This window comes from Chroicocephalus ridibundus, chromosome 16, assembly GCF_963924245.1.
Source record: "Chroicocephalus ridibundus chromosome 16, bChrRid1.1, whole genome shotgun sequence".
Classification (NCBI taxonomy): domain Eukaryota; kingdom Metazoa; phylum Chordata; class Aves; order Charadriiformes; family Laridae; genus Chroicocephalus; species Chroicocephalus ridibundus.
In genome coordinates, this window is record NC_086299.1 from 9950397 (window position 1) to 9965906 (window position 15510).

The window sequence follows — 15510 nt, forward strand, 5'->3', positions numbered from 1 at the left end:
GAGATCCTCCCTGGGGAAAGCGTGGGGCCATGCTTTTCAGGCTTAGCGACGCTCCCTGGGCCTCAGCGCGTACTGCTTCTCCCCTTATCCGAGAAGAAAAAGGCTTAAATAAGTCTTTTGTCATCTTACCCCCACCATGTCCAGCCATCCCTGTCCCTTACCATCCTCCGCTCCTGGAAAAACATGCCAAATCTGACCACTTCTGCATCCCTTCACTGCAACGCCAAGCTCTCCAGCTGCACCGTGCCCTTCTCCTCGCCCTTCAGCGTCTTCTCCAAGGCTTCATGTTGATAAAACCATCATCCTGCCTGCCTCCAATCAAAAATCACCACAGTCCTGGTGCAAAACAAGCCCATCCTGGCTTGTTCTGTGGGGAAAATACCCAGCCCCTTCCCACCATTAGCTCTGCGGGTGGGGGGTAGCACCCAAGGGTGCTGCGCAGAGGGTTTAAGCCAACATAGAATGCAATAACCCATCCAAAACACCACTCAGCATCGGCGTTTCCATCCTCCCCGACAACCTCGCTTGGAAAAATACCCATATTGCAAAAAACCAGGCAACCCCTTTACTCTCCGGGGCTTCCCTTCCCGGCGCCCTTTGGCCCCTGCCAAGTCTGCCCACATCTTTTTACTTTTTTAGCATCATTTTGGTGCCTGGTTTTCCCCGCGGGGCGAGAGGCTTTAGAAAGCAAGAGCTGACTTTGAGCACGGGACTTCCCCGGCGTGGGACAGGGCCTCCCCTCCCGGCCGGACCCAAAGCCACCGATTTACATGACCGGGACACACCGTGACTTTACATTAACATCCTATTTATAAATAAGTTTATAGCAAGTTATGACCTGATTGATGGGCCGTAGACGCACATTAACGAACGTTGAGTAATAGGCTTTGTAGATGGGGAGAGTCAGCAGGAAATAGTTGTGGCGTCGGTGTGATTAATCATAGAGCCCGCGCCGGGCTCGTGCATACATTAAGCATACATTAACCCTTTCATTCATAAATAGAGCACGCGCTAGAGAGACATTATACAACGTGACCTAGAAGCCTACGGCTGCTGGTTGGGTAGTTGTTTTTTTTGGTAGAAACTCCCTTTTTTTTTTTTTAATCGGGAAAGCATTAAACATCGTCTCAGCTGCTCTTGCTTTTTTCCCCGCTCTCATTTTGTGGCTTTTTAAGCCCTTTCGGTTAAAAAGAAAACACTCTCTTTCTCCGGCTGGTTTGCAACGCCCTCGCAAACAAAACCGCTAAGCGTCGGCGACATCGGTTGCACAGATGTTGGGCACGCAGAAAAATGGTCAAATTTCTGCTGTTTCGGGGCTTGGACCAAGAGAAGAGCAAAAAGCATCCCATGGCAGAACGATATTATCTCGGATAAGGTGCAAAAATGGGGCTGTCAGGTCTTTCCCGGCATCCCGGCGCTGTCGGATATAGGAGAGATGGTGTTTAGCTGGAGTTTTTCCGGCTTGATGGAGGAATTTGTGCTCCGGCTGCCCTCTGCCGGCTCCGGGACTCAGTTGGGATGGAACCCAGACAGCGCAGGCTGTCAGCAAAATTAACCCACCACCAAACACCCTTGCATCAACACCACGGCACAGCGCAAAATCCCAAATCCGGCCCCAAAACCCGACCCTCCGCTTTTCCCCCTGGGCAATCTGCCAGATCGCTGCACCCCAGGCGTCAGCGCCCTGAGCGACCCGACTCTGGCCACGTCTATAAAATCTGAAATAGTGGCTTTTCCCCCCCCGCCCCCCTTATTTTTAAACTTGCGTTTTATGGGTTTGGAATGCAGGGCGGATGAAAGAAACGAGGGGTTTTAAAACTTGGGGTTTTATTTAACTGCAAGTAACTAAATCAGTGCCCGCTCTTTGCGTCACCGCAGAGAGAAATGTTTAAGTGAAACTCCAAGGAAGCTCGAGAAGAAAGAAAAAAAAGAAACAAAACCATCCAAGGAAACCAAACCGGCCTCGGAAAAGGAATTTAAAAAAAGAAATAAGTGAATATAACCTCAGCTCCGCCGCCACCCCTGCTCTGCCGGGGCTTTTTATGTTCATGACGAGCGCTGGGACATTATATCTGCACTTCTTCACCTTGCCAGCCCCGCGGCTTGGGGTCCTGGGTACGTTTTGGGGACGAAAACTCCAGTCCTGCAGCTATTTGGGGGTGCAGCGGGCACCCAGGACTGGTCACGGGGTGCATCCCGGTGGGTGCACCCCTTTTTTTGGTGTCCGGCGCTGGAAGAGGGAGGTCGAACCGCGGGGTTCTAGCAGGATGACTCGTTTCGCCGGCGGACGTGGCAGGACTTGCAGAGAAGGTGGTCGCCCAGGGGGTAGCACCCGTTCTCCGTCGGCTCCGGCGACAGGGGTGTCCCGCAGCTCTGGGGGCGAGAGGAGAAAGGGGGGGGGAGACCCACGTTTTAGGGGTCCCCGTGCTGCCTTGCATCCCTTCTTTCCTACACAACCCACCAGCGCTTGGAAAAAGCAACAAACTATGTCAAAAAGCGTGAAAAGCTGAAGCTCTCCTGGCCAAACGCATTGTCCTTTTCACCTGATTTATTAATTCTTTTTCCCCCTCCCCATCGCTTGCAAGATAAACTGGTGGCTAAAAACCAACCCCGGGTGCCTTGAGCCCCGTGGCCGTGCTTTGGGAAGGCTCGGTGCCGAACCCCTCGGCTTTTGTCGGGGGGGTCCGTACCTCGCAGCGGTAGCAGCCCTCGTGGAAACTGCGTCCCAGGCACTCGATCTTGTAGGTGTCCTTGTCCTCGTGGGGGATGATGGGCTGCTCGCAGGCACTGCAAACCGCGGCGTATTTCCTGATGGGACCAAACCAGGGCGGCGTGAGGCCTGTGGGGTGACGGGGACGAGCCGAACCCCCCCAGCGTGGGGGTCGCTTCCCCATTTATGCGCTCCCCAACCTGTAAAAGTCAGCCACGCAGTACACCTCGTCCTGCTCGTCCACGGCAAAGCTCTCAGCGCCGATGGCCCGGCCGCAGGCGGCGCAGGAGAAGCAGCCGGGGTGGTAGCCCTTGCCCAGGGCACGGACGATGCGCTCCGCGATCAGCCCCCGGCACTTGGCGCATTTCTCCAGCGTGGCCTGATGTTTTGACGGGGGGACACACACACACCGTCACACACCAGCTCCGGAGGGACAGCATCTCCTGCCACCACCCCGAGGGTGCTGGCTGTCCCCGGGGGAGGATGGGTACCTGGTAGCAGGCGTCACACATGGGGCGCCCGTCTTTTTGGTAGTAGCGCTGGCCGGCCAGGAGCTGGTGGCAGGTCCGGCAGGTGAAGCAGTCGGCGTGGTACTGCTTCCGCATCGCCTCCACCGTCGGCTCCCGCGGCCCCACCGCTTTGTGGCAGAAGGCGCAGATGTCTGGGGGAAGAAGGGAGAGGGGTTCGGAGCTGTGTGCCTCAGTTTCCCCAACCGGGGACGAGCCCGCACTGTGCAGCTGGGTCCATCCCCCCCCCCCCCCGCCCCCAGTTTTACCTCTGGAGCCGTCCCTCTCCAGGTACCCATTTGCATCCTGCCGCTTGCCTGCTTGCTCCTGGCAAAATTTGGGTGGCCTCAATTCAGCGGGGAAGGCGGAAGGGGCCTGGTGAGCAGGGGAAGGCGAAGGCACGTTACATTTATGCTCTTGCAGGTGGGGAAACTGAGGCACTGGGGGGAAGACTGCACCCCAACGTCCTCACCTGGAGGGTGGTGGGTGCTGCCAGGTCCAGTTGCTGCAGCGCCGGACCCAGCGCCTCTGCAGACAAGGGCTGGGGCGCTTCGGAGAGGACGAGGACCGGCAGGGACGAAGGCACGGGGGCTGCTGGGGGGGTTTCTGCAGCAAAAGCCAGATGCAGTGGTTTTGGGGGGGGGGGGGAAGCACCCCGACAGCTTTGCAGCTGCGCTCGCTGACCTACCCCAAAAGCAAACGCCGTCCCAGCCGGAGGGGACAAACAGCACCGATAAGCGCCCAGTGATAGAGAGTAAACACAGCCCTTCCCCAGCAGCCGGATCCATCCCGGGGTGGGTGCAGGGATTTGGGGAATAACCACCCCCCCAAAAAAAACCAAAAAAACCCAAAAACCATATCCCTCCCCATCTGTACACGCATCCTTTAGCAAAGCATCTCCGCAGCATCCTCGGCACCATCATCATCCTCCCGGCACCGCTCACAGCCCCCCGCGCCGACACCCCTCACCTCCATTGGGCAACGCGGGGGACGGTGGTGGTGGGCTCCGGGGGCGATGGGTGGCCGGGACCTCAGCACCGATGGGCCGCGTCACCCTTTGGGTTTGCTCCTTGGTGGCCACCTCCCTCCGCGGTGGCACCAGGGTGATGAAGACAGACGAAGCGATCCTCTTCTCCGCTTTCCCCGGCAGCGTCGCCGAAGCCATGGAAGAGCCGGACCTGCGTTCGATTTGAGGGGAAATAAGAGAAGAAAGGGAGCAAAACCCACGGGCGCACCGGCAGCTCCTGCAGCCACACCGCCCTTCGGCCTCAACCCGCCTCCCTCCTCGCCCTCCCGGAAAGGGAGAAGGAGTGAGTGTGCCCGTCCCGCGTCACCGCAATAAATGGTCTCGTGCCTGGAAGGACAGAGGGTAAAGGGTCCGGTGAAGCAGCAGCCAAAATCACCCATTTTCATGCCTCCGTGGCCAAACTCCACCCTTTTGTAAGCATTTTATCCCCCCTTATTTCCTCTTATTGCCCCCACCTGGGATTAAATTCCCTGTGGGCAGCAGGAAAACTCCACCTTTCCTCTTAAAAATGGGATTGCAATAGGATCTGCTTTTGCAAACCCTTTTTTGGGGTGTTTCTAGCTCCCCCTGGCTCCCCATTTTCCCGATAATCACCCGCGGCTCAGGGCATCCCCCCCTTTATTTTCGCAGATGGGGAAACTGAGGCACAACGCTGCAAATGGGACGCGTCCCCATCATCGAAACAACCCCTGAGCATCGCCCGGCGGCGCAGACAGGATGCGCCCGACCCCGATAAACTCTGCTCGGGAAGGAAAAGGGCTGTTTATTCAGCTTCCCAACGGGAAAAGCAGCTGGAGCGAAGCTTCCCCTTCCCAAACGGGATGGTTTAGGAGGGGCTGGAACGGGACACCCCGAGGCTTTAACCAGGCAGCGCCGGTGAAGCAGGATTCATCCCCGAGATGAATCGGCGGCCTGAAAAATACCTGTGTGATGAGTTGCCTGGTCTCATGCCCCGGCGCGGGGTGGCTCCGCTCCCCCAAAATCCTGCTCACAGATGTTGGCGCATCCTTTCAGCGGGCGGCCAGTCCCCCCCGCCCAGGCCCCGTGGCGGGGGAAAAGCTTCGGGACGTGCACGCCGGTGACTTCAGCCTCTGACTCAAGCAGAGGAAGGGATTAAAAAAGGAAAAAACCCCGAGCGGCTTCGCTCCCTTCCCTTCTCTCCCTCCCTCCCCGCCGGCGAAACCCCAAACGGGCTCCGGCGCTGCCAGCCTTCGCCCGGCCGCTCAAATCCTCGCCCGCAGGAGCCGCCGCTTTTCCTCCTCCCCGGCCGAGCTGCGGAAAATAGGGGTGGGGGAAAAAAAAAAAAAAAAAAAGAATAATCATAAAAAAACCCAAAAAACAACAACTCAAAAAAGCAAAGCAAAAAAAAAAAAAAAAAAAAAAAAAATCTGCGGGGCTAATGGGAACCATGTGCTCGTCGCATTCCTCTTTGTGCCGGGGCGGACGGGATCCCGGCAGCCCCATCGTGGCACCCCCTGGTTCCCCCCCACCTCCCAGCCGGGGTACATTAATGGGAGGTGTGTCCCCCCCCCTTTTTTTCAATGGGGTCCCCCCTCATAGCTCCATCCTAGTTTGGGGTGGCTGGGGCTGCATTGGGAAGGGTCCCCCCCAGGTTTCCTACAAGCATCGCCCCAAAAATCTCCTGGGGTGGGAGCGCTGGGGGACCGATGGGGACAGGGACACCTATGGGGCACCCCCAGCGCCCCCCGAAATTGGGATGGGACATGGCCCCCTACAGCTGTCCCCCAACTCTGTCCCCTGCCCCGGGGACCTCTTGGAGAGCGCTTTGAGGATGCCCAAGGGAGAAGGGACAGGGTGGGGGGACACAGCCCTTGGTGTCCCCTTGTCCCTTCCCCGAGTGGCCCTGCTGTCCCCTTGTCCCTTACCTGGGGGGTGGCCTTGCAGCCCCCCTGCAATCCTCTCTCCCCCACCGGGTAGCCCCACAGCCCCAGGTCCCCTACCTGGGGGAGGGGCCTGTCCCCTAAGTGGTGGTGGCCCCACCGGGTCCCCCTCTACCTGGGAGCCCCCGTCCCCTACCTGGGGGTGTCCCCAATCCCATACCTGGGGGTGTCCCCCGTCTCCTACCTGGGGGGGTCACTCTTGGTCCCCTTGTCCTGTCCCAGGACAGCTCTGCAGTCCTTATCCCATTACCTGAGGGGGGTCCCATGTCCCATCTCGGGGGGGTCCCTTGTCCCCTACCTGGGGGTGGCCCCTATCCCATACCCGGGGTGTCCCTTACCTGGCGGTGTCCCCCGTCCCCTTCTTGTGGGGGGTGGTCCCCTACCCGGTGGGGGGAGGGGGGGGGTCGCCTGCCTGGGGGTGACCCTGCAGCCCCGCCTGCCTCTCGGGGGGCGGGGGTGTCCCCCTCCCTGTCCCCGTCCCCGTCCCCTACCTGGGGAGCCGGTGCGGGTCCCTCCGTGCGCTCCGCGGGCGCGCCCTGCCCGGCGCGGCGGGGGCAGCGGGGAGGCAGAGCCGCCCGGCATCACCGCCCCTTCCTCCCTCCTCCTCCTCCTCCTCCTCCTCCTCCTCCTTCTCCCTCCTCCCCCCTGCCTGCCCCACGGCCCCGGGCAGGGGGGGGAGACGGGGCGGGGGGGGGGGCACAGGGTCTTAGAGTGCCCCATGCTCCCTGGGGTGCCCCATAGGGCCTTAGGGTGACCTAGAGGACGCGGGGCGCCCCATACACCCTCCTAGGGTGCCCCATGTGCTATAAGGGTGCCCCATCCACCCTGGCGTGACCTGTGCCCCGCCCCCCCCCCACCCCCCCTCCCCCCGACAGCCTTATGCACCCCAGGGTGCTCCATGGGACCTCAGGGTGTCCCACGTCCTCAGGGTGCCCGCCGGCAGCCCCAGGCACCCTGGGGTGCCCTGTGGCCCCTGGGTGCCCCTATGTGCTCAAGGATGACCCATGCCACCGCCCCCGCCCCAAGCTTGTCCCATGGACCCCCCCCGATTGCCCCTGGCACCCTCAGGGTGCCCCATATCCCCAGGGTGCCCCGTACAGCCCCAGCTGCCCCCAACACTCCCAGGTTGCCCCATGCAGCACCCTATAAAACCCCAGGGTGCCCCTGTGGCCCTATACAGTCCCAGCTGGCCCCCTAAGCCCCCATATGCCCCCAGGATGCCCCATACACCCTTATACAGCCCCAGGATGCCCCATACAGCCCCAGGATGCCCACGTGCCCCTACAAAGCCCCAGGTGGCCCTCTATACCCCCACTTACCCCCAGGACGCCCCATACTGTCGCACATACCCCCCAAGATAACCTTTGCGCCTCTCTACAGCCCCAGGTGCCCCCCCTATGCCCCCATATGCCCTCATACTGTCCCAGCCCCCCTCCTGCTCCCCACTTCCAGGGCTGGGGGGGTCTTGGCCAGGGAAGTAGCCACAGCCAGGGCTTCCCTCTCCAAATCCCACAGCCCAACCGCGCAAGGCCTGGTGCCCCATGGCACAGCGCAGCCGGCTGCATCCAGGTGGGGAAACTGAGGCACGAGGGCACCACTCAGCTGGAGGGTCACCCCCTCTGTGCCTCAGTTTCCCTTCCCAGGGATGAACCGCACCACCCGCCTCCTGCAAAAAAGCTGCACGGCCATCCCTGAGCCCCTCTCCAACGTGACGGGACCTCAGCTCACTCTGCCTATGGATTTTGCTGGAAAAAGCTTTATTTTACAAGATTTATAAGCCCCCGAAGGCCCCTGCACCACAATGGTGTGGCCCTGCAGCTGCCAAGGACGGGGACATCCGTCAGCATCCTGCATCCCCGGGGGGAGCGGGGAGCAAACCCCCAGCACCACCACAGCCTTGTGGGCTCCCCCAAAAATACAGGGTCCATGTGAGCCTCCCCCCGAACTCCCCCACCCTGTGGGATGGGGTCGAGCACCTTCCAGGAGCCCTTTTGCCTTTGTCCCCATGGGGGATCTGCGACGGGGAGGATTTGGGGGGTGCCCACGTTTCGGGGAGCTGGGCAAAGCCACCCTGAGTTTCTGATGCCCGGTTACACCCCAGGGCTTATCAGGACGTCTCCTGCGATCCCGATCCTGATCCCAACCGCCTGTCCAACCGAGGCTGCTGGGCGAAATCCTACGGGAGATGGAAGAAGAGAAGCAGAAAGGCCCCTCACCGTGGCCTCGGGGCTGCCGCCGGCCCATCACCCCGGCGTCGTGGCGGGGAGGTGACCCCCCCGCCCCCCCGCCATCTCACCTGCCGCCAGCACGCCTCCAGCATGACGCCGGCTCGGAGCAGGCACCAGAGCTCTCCCAGCAGCGAGACGAGGACGTGGAAGACGTCGGTCCACCGGCCGACGGTGAGGAGGAGGATGAAGAGGCCGCCCATCCGTACCAGCACCGTCTGGTAAACTGCCCGCCCGCCCGTGCTCTGCCGCGACTCCTCTGCAAGGACACGGCGTCGGGGCGGCCACCGTGGGGGCACCCCAGCCCCCTCCCCAGCCCCACGACCTGGGGACACCGTGCATTTCGGGGACGCTTTGCATATAGCCCGGGATGCCCCATACTGCCCCATATACAGCCCCCAGGATGCCCCATATATCCCCAGACACCCCCAGGATGCCCCATGTACCCCCATACAGCCCCCAGGATGCCCCATCTACCACCCCAGGTGGCCCCGCTGTGCCCCCAGAGAGACCCAGCGTGTCCCAAATGGTTCCATACAGCCCCCCAGGATGCCCCATACAGTTCCATACAGCCCCCCAGGATGCCCCATACAGTTCCATACAGCCCCCCAGGATGCCCCATGTACCACCTCAGGTGGCCCCCCTGTGCCCCCAGACAGACCCAGGATGTCCCAAATGGTTCCATACAGCCCCAGGATGCCCCATACAGTTCCATACAGCCCCCAGGATGCCCCATGTACCACCTCAGGTGGCCCCCCTGTGCCCCCAGACAGACCCAGGATGTCCCAAATGGTTCCATACAGCCCCAGGATGCCCCATACTGACCCATATACAGCCCCAGGTGGTCCCCCTGTGCCCCCAGACAGTCCCAGGATGCCCCCTGTACCCCCCATACAGCCCCCAGGATGCCCCACACAGTTCCGTACACCCCCCAAGGATGCCCCATCTACTGCCCCTGGTAGCCCCCCCACCCTGTGCCCCCCCAGAGACCCAGGATGTCCCAAACGGTTCCATGCAGCCCCAGGATGTTCCATGCACCCCCCCCATACAGCCCCAGAATACTCCATACTGCCCCATATACAGTCCCAAGTGGCCCCCCTGTGCCCCCATACAGCCCCAGGATGCCCCATATATCCCACACACAGCCCCAGGATGCCCCCTGTGCCCCCATACAGCCCCACGATGCCCCATACTGCCCCTATAGATCCCCAGGATGCCCCACACAGCCCCAGGATGCCCCATACTGGGACATACCCCTCTTACCCCTCAAAAAATCCTGTAACTGGGGGTTCGGTCCCCTTCTCACCTTGCATGTAGACGACCAGCAGCGTGTAGCAGATGGTGAGCGGCGTCCAGAAGCGTATGGCCTCCGCCGTGGAGAGGAAATCCCGGTTGATGAGCGCCACGGCGGCCAGGTCGGCCACGGCGAAGGTGACGGCCAAAGCATTCCGCAGCAGCCGGGGGATGCCGTGACCGGCGGCGAGGAGGAAGATGCAGATACCGCAGTAACGCGCTTGGCTGTGCAGCTCGTAGAGGGTGCAGACGTGGCGAGCCAGACGCTGGGTGTAGGTGGCCAGCAGCCCCGCTAGCCCTGCCGCCAGCGCCAGGTTGCAGGTCCTGTGGGGAGCCCCTTCCAGCAAGAAGCTGAGGCCGCAGGACACGCCGCAGCCCAGCGAGTACTGGCACAGCAGGTAGAGCTGGCTGCTGTGGGCGCCCTGCGAGAGCGGGACGGCGCCGTCAGCCGCTGTGGAGGTTGCAAAGCGGCGAGGGGATGCACGGCTGCAAAGCGATGCATGGCCTCCTCCATGCTGCTGCCCTCCCGTAACCCCCCCCACGGGTGTTGCAAGCAGCGCGGGGATGCACGGCTGCAAAGCGATGCATGGTTTTCCCCGTGCCGCAGCCCCCCGTAACCCTGCAGGTGTTGCCTGCAGTGATGGGACGCATGGTTGCAAAGCCATGCTTGGTCTTCTCCATGCCTTTTCCACCGTTCTCCCCGCAGGCGTTGCATGCAGCGAGGGGACGCATGGTTGCAAAGCCACGTGTGGTGTTTTCCACGCTGGACCCCCCCCATGGGTGCTGCAAGCAGCAAGGGGCTGCATGATTGCAAGGGCAGGCATGCATGCAAAGCGATGCATGGCTTTCTCCATGCTGCAGCCCCCTGTAACCCCGCAGGCATTGCATGCAGCGGGGGGATGCACGGTTGCAAAGCCAAAGCCATGCATGGTCTTCTCCACGCTGGACCACCACAGGTGCTGCGAGCAGCAAGGGGCTGCACGGCTGCAAAGGCAGGCATGCGTGCAAAGCGATGCAGGGTTTTCTCCATGCCAGCCCTCCTCATCCTCCCTGCAGAGCAGGAAGGGGATGCACAGGCTGCTCCATGCAGCTCCCATACGCCCCAGGGGTGCTGCGAGCAGGTGGGGGAATGCATTATTTTGGGCATGCCGCAGCCCTCATCCTCCCTGCAGAGGCTGCAAAGCAGCGAGGGGAGGCACAGCTGCAAAGCGATGCATGGTTTTCTCCATGCTGCAGCCCCCTGCAACCCCACGGGCGTTGCGTGCAGCGAGGGGACGCACGGTTGCGAAGCCATGCATGGCGTTTCCCACGCTGGACCACCACGGGTGCTGTGAGCAGCAAGGGACTGCATGATTGCAAGGGTATGCACGCATGCAAAGCGATGCAGGGTTTTCTCCACGCCAGCCCTCCTCATCCTCCCTGCAGGGGTTGCAGAGCAGCGAGGGGATGCATGGCTGCAAAGCAATGAATGCTCTTCTCCATGCTGCAGCCCGCCCGTAACCCCGCAGGCGTTGCGAGCGGCAAGCGATGCACAGTTGCAGACCCACGCGAGCTCTTCCCCGTGCCTCCTCCCCTTTCCCCTGCCACGGGTGCTGCAAAGCTGCAAGGGGCTGCACGGTTGCAAGGGCATGTGCGGCTTCCTCCGCACTGGCCCCCCCCACGGGCGTCGCACGCAGCGAGGGGCTGCAGGGTGGCAGAGGCAGGCGTGCGTGCGAAGCGATGCAGGGTTTTCCCCATGCCAGCCACCCCCGCCCTGCCCGCAGAGCCGCGAGGGGACGCATACTGTCCCCCGTCCCGCAGCCCCCCCATCCTCCCCACGCCTGTTGCGACGCAGCAAGGGGATGCGTGGCTGCGAAACGATGCACGGTCTGCCCCCCCCCCCATGCCGCAGCCCCCGCAGCTGTTGTGAATCTGCGAGGGCTGTGCAGTCCTCCCTCCGCGCCACTGCCCCACCGTGCCTCAGTTTCCCCCCTCCCGCCTCACCTTGCCGAGGGAGAGGACGGTGGAGACGGCGCGCAGGGAGAACTCCAGGACCACCAGCGCGGCCACGCGGGAGCCCACCAGGGCCAGCAGGGCCGTCAGCACCACCGCATGCAGCAGCTCCAGCACCCACCGCTGCGCCCGGATCGCCTCCTTCTCCGCCTGCCTCTCCGGGTCACTGGGGACAGCGGGGGGGACGGTGAGCTGGGCGGGATGTCCCCTTCCTCCTCCGCCACCCCAAGACGGGGTGACATCCTCGGAGATGACCCCCCCGCCCCAGGCTTTGCAGCGGGGAGAGGAGGGCACAGCCCCTGCCTGGCTCAGGCCACCACCAGCACCCATGGGTGCCAAGAGCCGCCCCCACACCCCGACAATGGAGCCCAAAGGCAGACCCCAAAAGTGGCTCCCCAAAACGAATCCCCCAAGGCAGAGGGGGGAGGAAGGGCTGGTGCTTACTTCAGGCTCTGGATGTAGAGATAAACCTTCAGGAGGCTGCAGAGCACCAAGACGGCACAGGCACCCACCAACCCTGCGGGGAAAAGGCAGCAGCGGGTCACCGGCGTGTGTGTGTCCCCCCCCAGGATGTCCCCAAAGCCATCCCCATGGCACCCTCGGGGGTGTCTCACCTTGCAGGAGGGCATCCAGCAGCACCCAGCCCCACGCCAGCCCGGGCAACGCCGGCAGCCAGGACCCCAGAGAAAACATTTTTGGTGGAGAGGAGCCACGGCGTGACCAGGCCCCGGCTCCAAGGTCCGCGGGGCGGAGGCTGGGAGCGGCCCCCCCGGGCTGGTAAATCATTGCCGGGGCAAGCGAGGGCAGCTGGAGCTCAGCTCCTCCGGCCAGAGCTCCAGCTGCCCCGAGGAGGGGAAAATTAGGGTGAGGAGAGGGATGCGGTGATGGGATGCACCTGGTGGGGCTCGGGGACCACCAGCATCTCTAACGCCCCCGCCCCAGCATCGCCGTTACCCTCTCCACCCCGACGCATCGCGACATTTTAGGTCCTGGTTTTGCAGGTTCTGACCCCCCACCCACCCTGCGCTTTGCACCACCCCAAAGACCCCGAAACGACGCCAAAAATAGAAAAAAAAAAACAAACAACCCTTTATTAATGGCGACAACGGGGCCGGGAGCTGCTCGTCCTACGGCCCCGGGGGCTGCTGGTGCTGCACCATCTTCCTGAGCTCGTCCCAAAAGAAGAGGCTGAGGACGGTGTGGGGGCCGAGGCGGAGGTAGACGGCGCCGATGCCCTTGTACAAGCCCAGCAGCCCCTCTTTGCTGGAGATTTGGAAGATGCAGTCCAAAAAACCCCGGTAGAGCTTGCCCTGGGGGAGAGAGGAGCCGGCTGCGCACCCCTGCCGGAGGCGATCCCGGGAAAAGCCGTGTGTCACCCCCCCCCCCGCCCCCGGCCTCACCCCGTCTTTTGCCAAACGGCCTTACCGTGCCGTCGGCGTCCACCGGCTGGTTGTAGAGCCGGGTGCTGACCACGTCGAAGGGCGTCATCGTCACCGCCACGGCCACGCCGCTCACCATGCCCCCCGCCAGCACCGCCGCCCAGCTGCCCTCCCCGAACCACTGCGGGATGCGCCGGCCGTCAGCTTTTCCCCCCGAAAAATAAGGCAGCGGAGGGGCCGGCGGTGGCTGGATCCTGCACGTCCCTCCCCGCCCCTCACCTGGCGCTCGCAGACCCAGTCCTTGGCGGAGGCGAAGGTGGCGAGTTGCGCGGCCGAGCCCACGGCCACCCGGGGCACGGCCCCCGTCACCCCCCGCCACAGCCCCGCCACCCCGTGCTGCTTGTAGATACTCTCGAAAGCCCTGGCGATGTTCTGGGGAAGAGAGGAAATTCGGGAAAACCGGGAACCGGTGCACCCCAACCCAGAAAAAATTTCCCATCTGTCAAAAATTTCCCACCCTGTCACGCAAAACCCCATCGCTCCTCGGTGGCATGAAGCCACCGCGTCTCCGGCCGGGTGACACCGATCCCGATGGGTGTCTGGATCCCGTGTCACGGCTCCGTGCCCCGGTCACCCCCTCCCCGTCCTCACACGTTATTTATAGCATCCATCCGGGGGCCGAGCTGCCAAACAGCAGCTTTAAATACCCGGTGGCCAAAATAGCGTTGTCCTCACCGGGTCCCAGCGCGTTGCACGGCCAAAGTGCCACCGAATCTTGTCCGTGTCCCCCCCCCACCCCGAGCCCGTCCCTGCTCACCTCATGGTTGTGCTGGTGGCCCACGGCCACGGCCGACAGCGTCTGGGCTTGGAGGTGGGTCTTGACCTGGGGACAACACCGGGTGACAAAACCCCCGCCAAGTCCCCCCGGGAAGGGCTGCGGGTCCCCCCCATCTCTTCGTAGCAGCTTTTGGGGGTGTTTTAAGCCCCCCGGACAGATGTGGGGTGCCCAGATGTGTTGCCAAGCGGCGCCTCCAGACTTTGAACCTCATTTTTTTTTTTCCCCCCCCCACCCCTCCCACCCCTGGGCAAAGTGCCCCCAGAAACACCCACTGCAGCCCCCCCCACCCCCCTTGAGCTCTGCACCCCCAAAAAAAACAGGTGATACCCCCAAAAAGGGGGGAAACCACCCAAATTTCCTTATGAGGGAGTTCTCCCCTCGGGTTTCTGGGGGGGGGGGGGGTTGGGGGAGAAAAGGGGGGGGTGGGAAAGAGCATGCACAAAGCAGCCCCACATTTTTGGGGGGGTGAAGCAGAGCAAAGGTGGTGGTGGTGGTGGGGGGATGCACCGCGCCGGCGTTTGTGGGATGCAGCGAAGCTCCGGGCTGGCCAAAGCTTTTAGGAGGGGGGGTGGAATGGGGGGGTGGAATGGGGGGTCTCCCCAAAATATCCATCCCCCCTCCCCATTGTGTGTCCCCCCCCCCCCCCGACGGGGATGCGAGGGCTGCAGGGACGGAGCACTCACCAGGTACGCGGGGCTGCCCACGAAGGCTCCCACCGCCCCGGCCACGGCCCCGGCGGCCACGGTACCCCCGGGATACCGCGTCCAGCCGGCGTCCTCGGCGCAGGAATAGCAATAAAACCGGACGCCGTTCATCAGCCCCTGGTAGAGGAGGCCGGCGGCCAGGCCCTTCTGCAGCCCCCGCAGCCCGTCGGCCCGGCACACGGCCCCCACCGCCCGCAGCACCCCCCGGTAGGGCCGGGGGTAGGTGCCGGGGGGCTGCAGTTCCCCCTGCAGCTGCAGCCGCGTCTTGACCACCTCCAAGGGGTTGGTGAGGACGCAGGCCAAGCAGCCGGCCGCGGCTCCCAGCACCAAATCGATGGCCGGCGGGACCCCCCCCGTCGGAGAACCCCGGGCGACGCGGGGTCTGTTTTGGGGGGGATAAGGGAATTCATGCAGGGAGGCGGGGGGGGAGCCGGGGAAGGGTGCGAGGGCCCCGCCACCCGCCGCCATGCAGCACCTGCCCGCGGGGATGGCCCCAGGCTCCACCTTCCCCCCCCCCCCGCCCCCGCCCTCGGGAAATAGGGGGGAGCGAGCGCCGCCTCCTGCAAACCCACCCCCCCCCCCAATCCGAAGCCGCCCCCCAATTTGGGAAGGGATATGGGGCAAAGGTCAGGCCTGGGGGTGCGTGGTGGGTGTGGGGGGGTGTGTGTGTCCGTTCGTCCGTCCGTCCGTCCGTCCGGCCCCCCCCCCCCCTCCTTCCACCGGCACCGACGCGCAACCGGCAGCCAAATCCCGGCCGGGCGTCCCGCGCTCACGTGACTCGCGGTGCCCCGGCGCAAACAGCGGAAAAAAAAAAAAAAAAAAAACCCAACAAAAAAAAGGCTCTTTCTGCCAAAAAAAAAAAAGGGGGGGGGGGCACGATAAAATTGAAATCAAAGCTGACGATAGGTGGCTTTGGGGGGCACACGCAGACATCT

The 15510-nt window shown here is 63.0% G+C and overlaps 3 protein-coding genes across 5 annotated transcripts; all 3 read right to left on the reverse strand.

The window, feature by feature from the left end:
* Positions 1-1794: 1794 nt before the first annotated feature.
* On the reverse strand, positions 1795-6727 carry FBLIM1 (filamin binding LIM protein 1). Its single transcript, XM_063353890.1, has 8 exons — positions 5167-6727; positions 4186-4394; positions 3689-3822; positions 3486-3591; positions 3202-3371; positions 2911-3089; positions 2691-2808; positions 1795-2373 (listed from the first exon to the last, which is right to left on the reverse strand). Exons 1-8 carry the CDS (start codon positions 5190-5192, stop codon positions 2260-2262), a joined length of 1056 nt encoding a protein of 351 aa, XP_063209960.1. The 5' UTR covers positions 5193-6727; the 3' UTR covers positions 1795-2259.
* Positions 6728-7486: 759 nt separating this feature from the next.
* On the reverse strand, positions 7487-12440 carry TMEM82 (transmembrane protein 82). 2 transcript variants are annotated; one of them, XM_063353888.1, is made up of 6 exons: positions 12269-12401; positions 12099-12171; positions 11646-11820; positions 9676-10084; positions 8441-8628; positions 7487-8320 (listed from the first exon to the last, which is right to left on the reverse strand). In XM_063353888.1, the coding sequence occupies exons 1-6, from the start codon at positions 12345-12347 to the stop codon at positions 8252-8254; spliced, it is 993 nt and encodes a 330-aa protein (XP_063209958.1). In that variant the 5' UTR covers positions 12348-12401; the 3' UTR covers positions 7487-8251. The 2 variants fall into 2 exon arrangements, with proteins under 2 accessions (XP_063209958.1, XP_063209957.1); XM_063353887.1 differs by having other exon boundaries at positions 7487-8628; positions 12269-12440.
* Positions 11758-15095, reverse strand: SLC25A34 (solute carrier family 25 member 34). 2 transcript variants are annotated; one of them, XR_010073503.1, is made up of 7 exons: positions 14555-15095; positions 13851-13916; positions 13313-13465; positions 13080-13214; positions 12742-12964; positions 12099-12171; positions 11758-11820 (listed from the first exon to the last, which is right to left on the reverse strand). XR_010073503.1 is itself a non-coding variant. In XM_063353891.1 (6 exons), the coding sequence occupies exons 1-5, from the start codon at positions 15041-15043 to the stop codon at positions 12782-12784; spliced, it is 1026 nt and encodes a 341-aa protein (XP_063209961.1). In that variant the 5' UTR covers positions 15044-15095; the 3' UTR covers positions 12357-12493; positions 12742-12781. The 2 variants fall into 2 exon arrangements, 1 of the variants encoding a protein (XP_063209961.1); XM_063353891.1 differs by lacking the exons at positions 11758-11820; positions 12099-12171 and adding an exon at positions 12357-12493.
* Between the last annotated feature and the right edge of the window lie 415 nt (positions 15096-15510).

Coding starts and splice junctions, on each gene's coding strand:
- SLC25A34 (XM_063353891.1), bottom strand. CDS start 15,043: ATGGCGGCGGGTGGCGGGGCCCTCGCACCCTTCCCCGGCTCCCCCCCC. Junction 13,917..14,554: donor TGGGCAGCCCCGCGTACCTG/GTGAGTGCTCCG, acceptor TGTTGTCCCCAG/GTCAAGACCCACCTCCAAGC. Junction 12,965..13,079: donor CGGTGGACGCCGACGGCACG/GTAAGGCCGTTT, acceptor TCTCTCCCCCAG/GGCAAGCTCTACCGGGGTTT.
- TMEM82 (XM_063353887.1), bottom strand. CDS start 12,440: ATGATTTACCAGCCCGGGGGGGCCGCTCCCAGCCTCCGCCCCGCGGAC. Junction 11,821..12,098: donor CTCTACATCCAGAGCCTGAA/GTAAGCACCAGC, acceptor CGCTGTCCCCAG/TGACCCGGAGAGGCAGGCGG. Junction 10,085..11,645: donor CCGTCCTCTCCCTCGGCAAG/GTGAGGCGGGAG, acceptor CCGCTCTCGCAG/GGCGCCCACAGCAGCCAGCT.
- FBLIM1 (XM_063353890.1), bottom strand. CDS start 5,192: ATGAGACCAGGCAACTCATCACACAG. Junction 3,090..3,201: donor TGTGTGACGCCTGCTACCAG/GTACCCATCCTC, acceptor TCAAAACATCAG/GCCACGCTGGAGAAATGCGC. Junction 2,374..2,690: donor AGGGCTGCTACCGCTGCGAG/GTACGGACCCCC, acceptor TCTCGCCCCCAG/AGCTGCGGGACACCCCTGTC.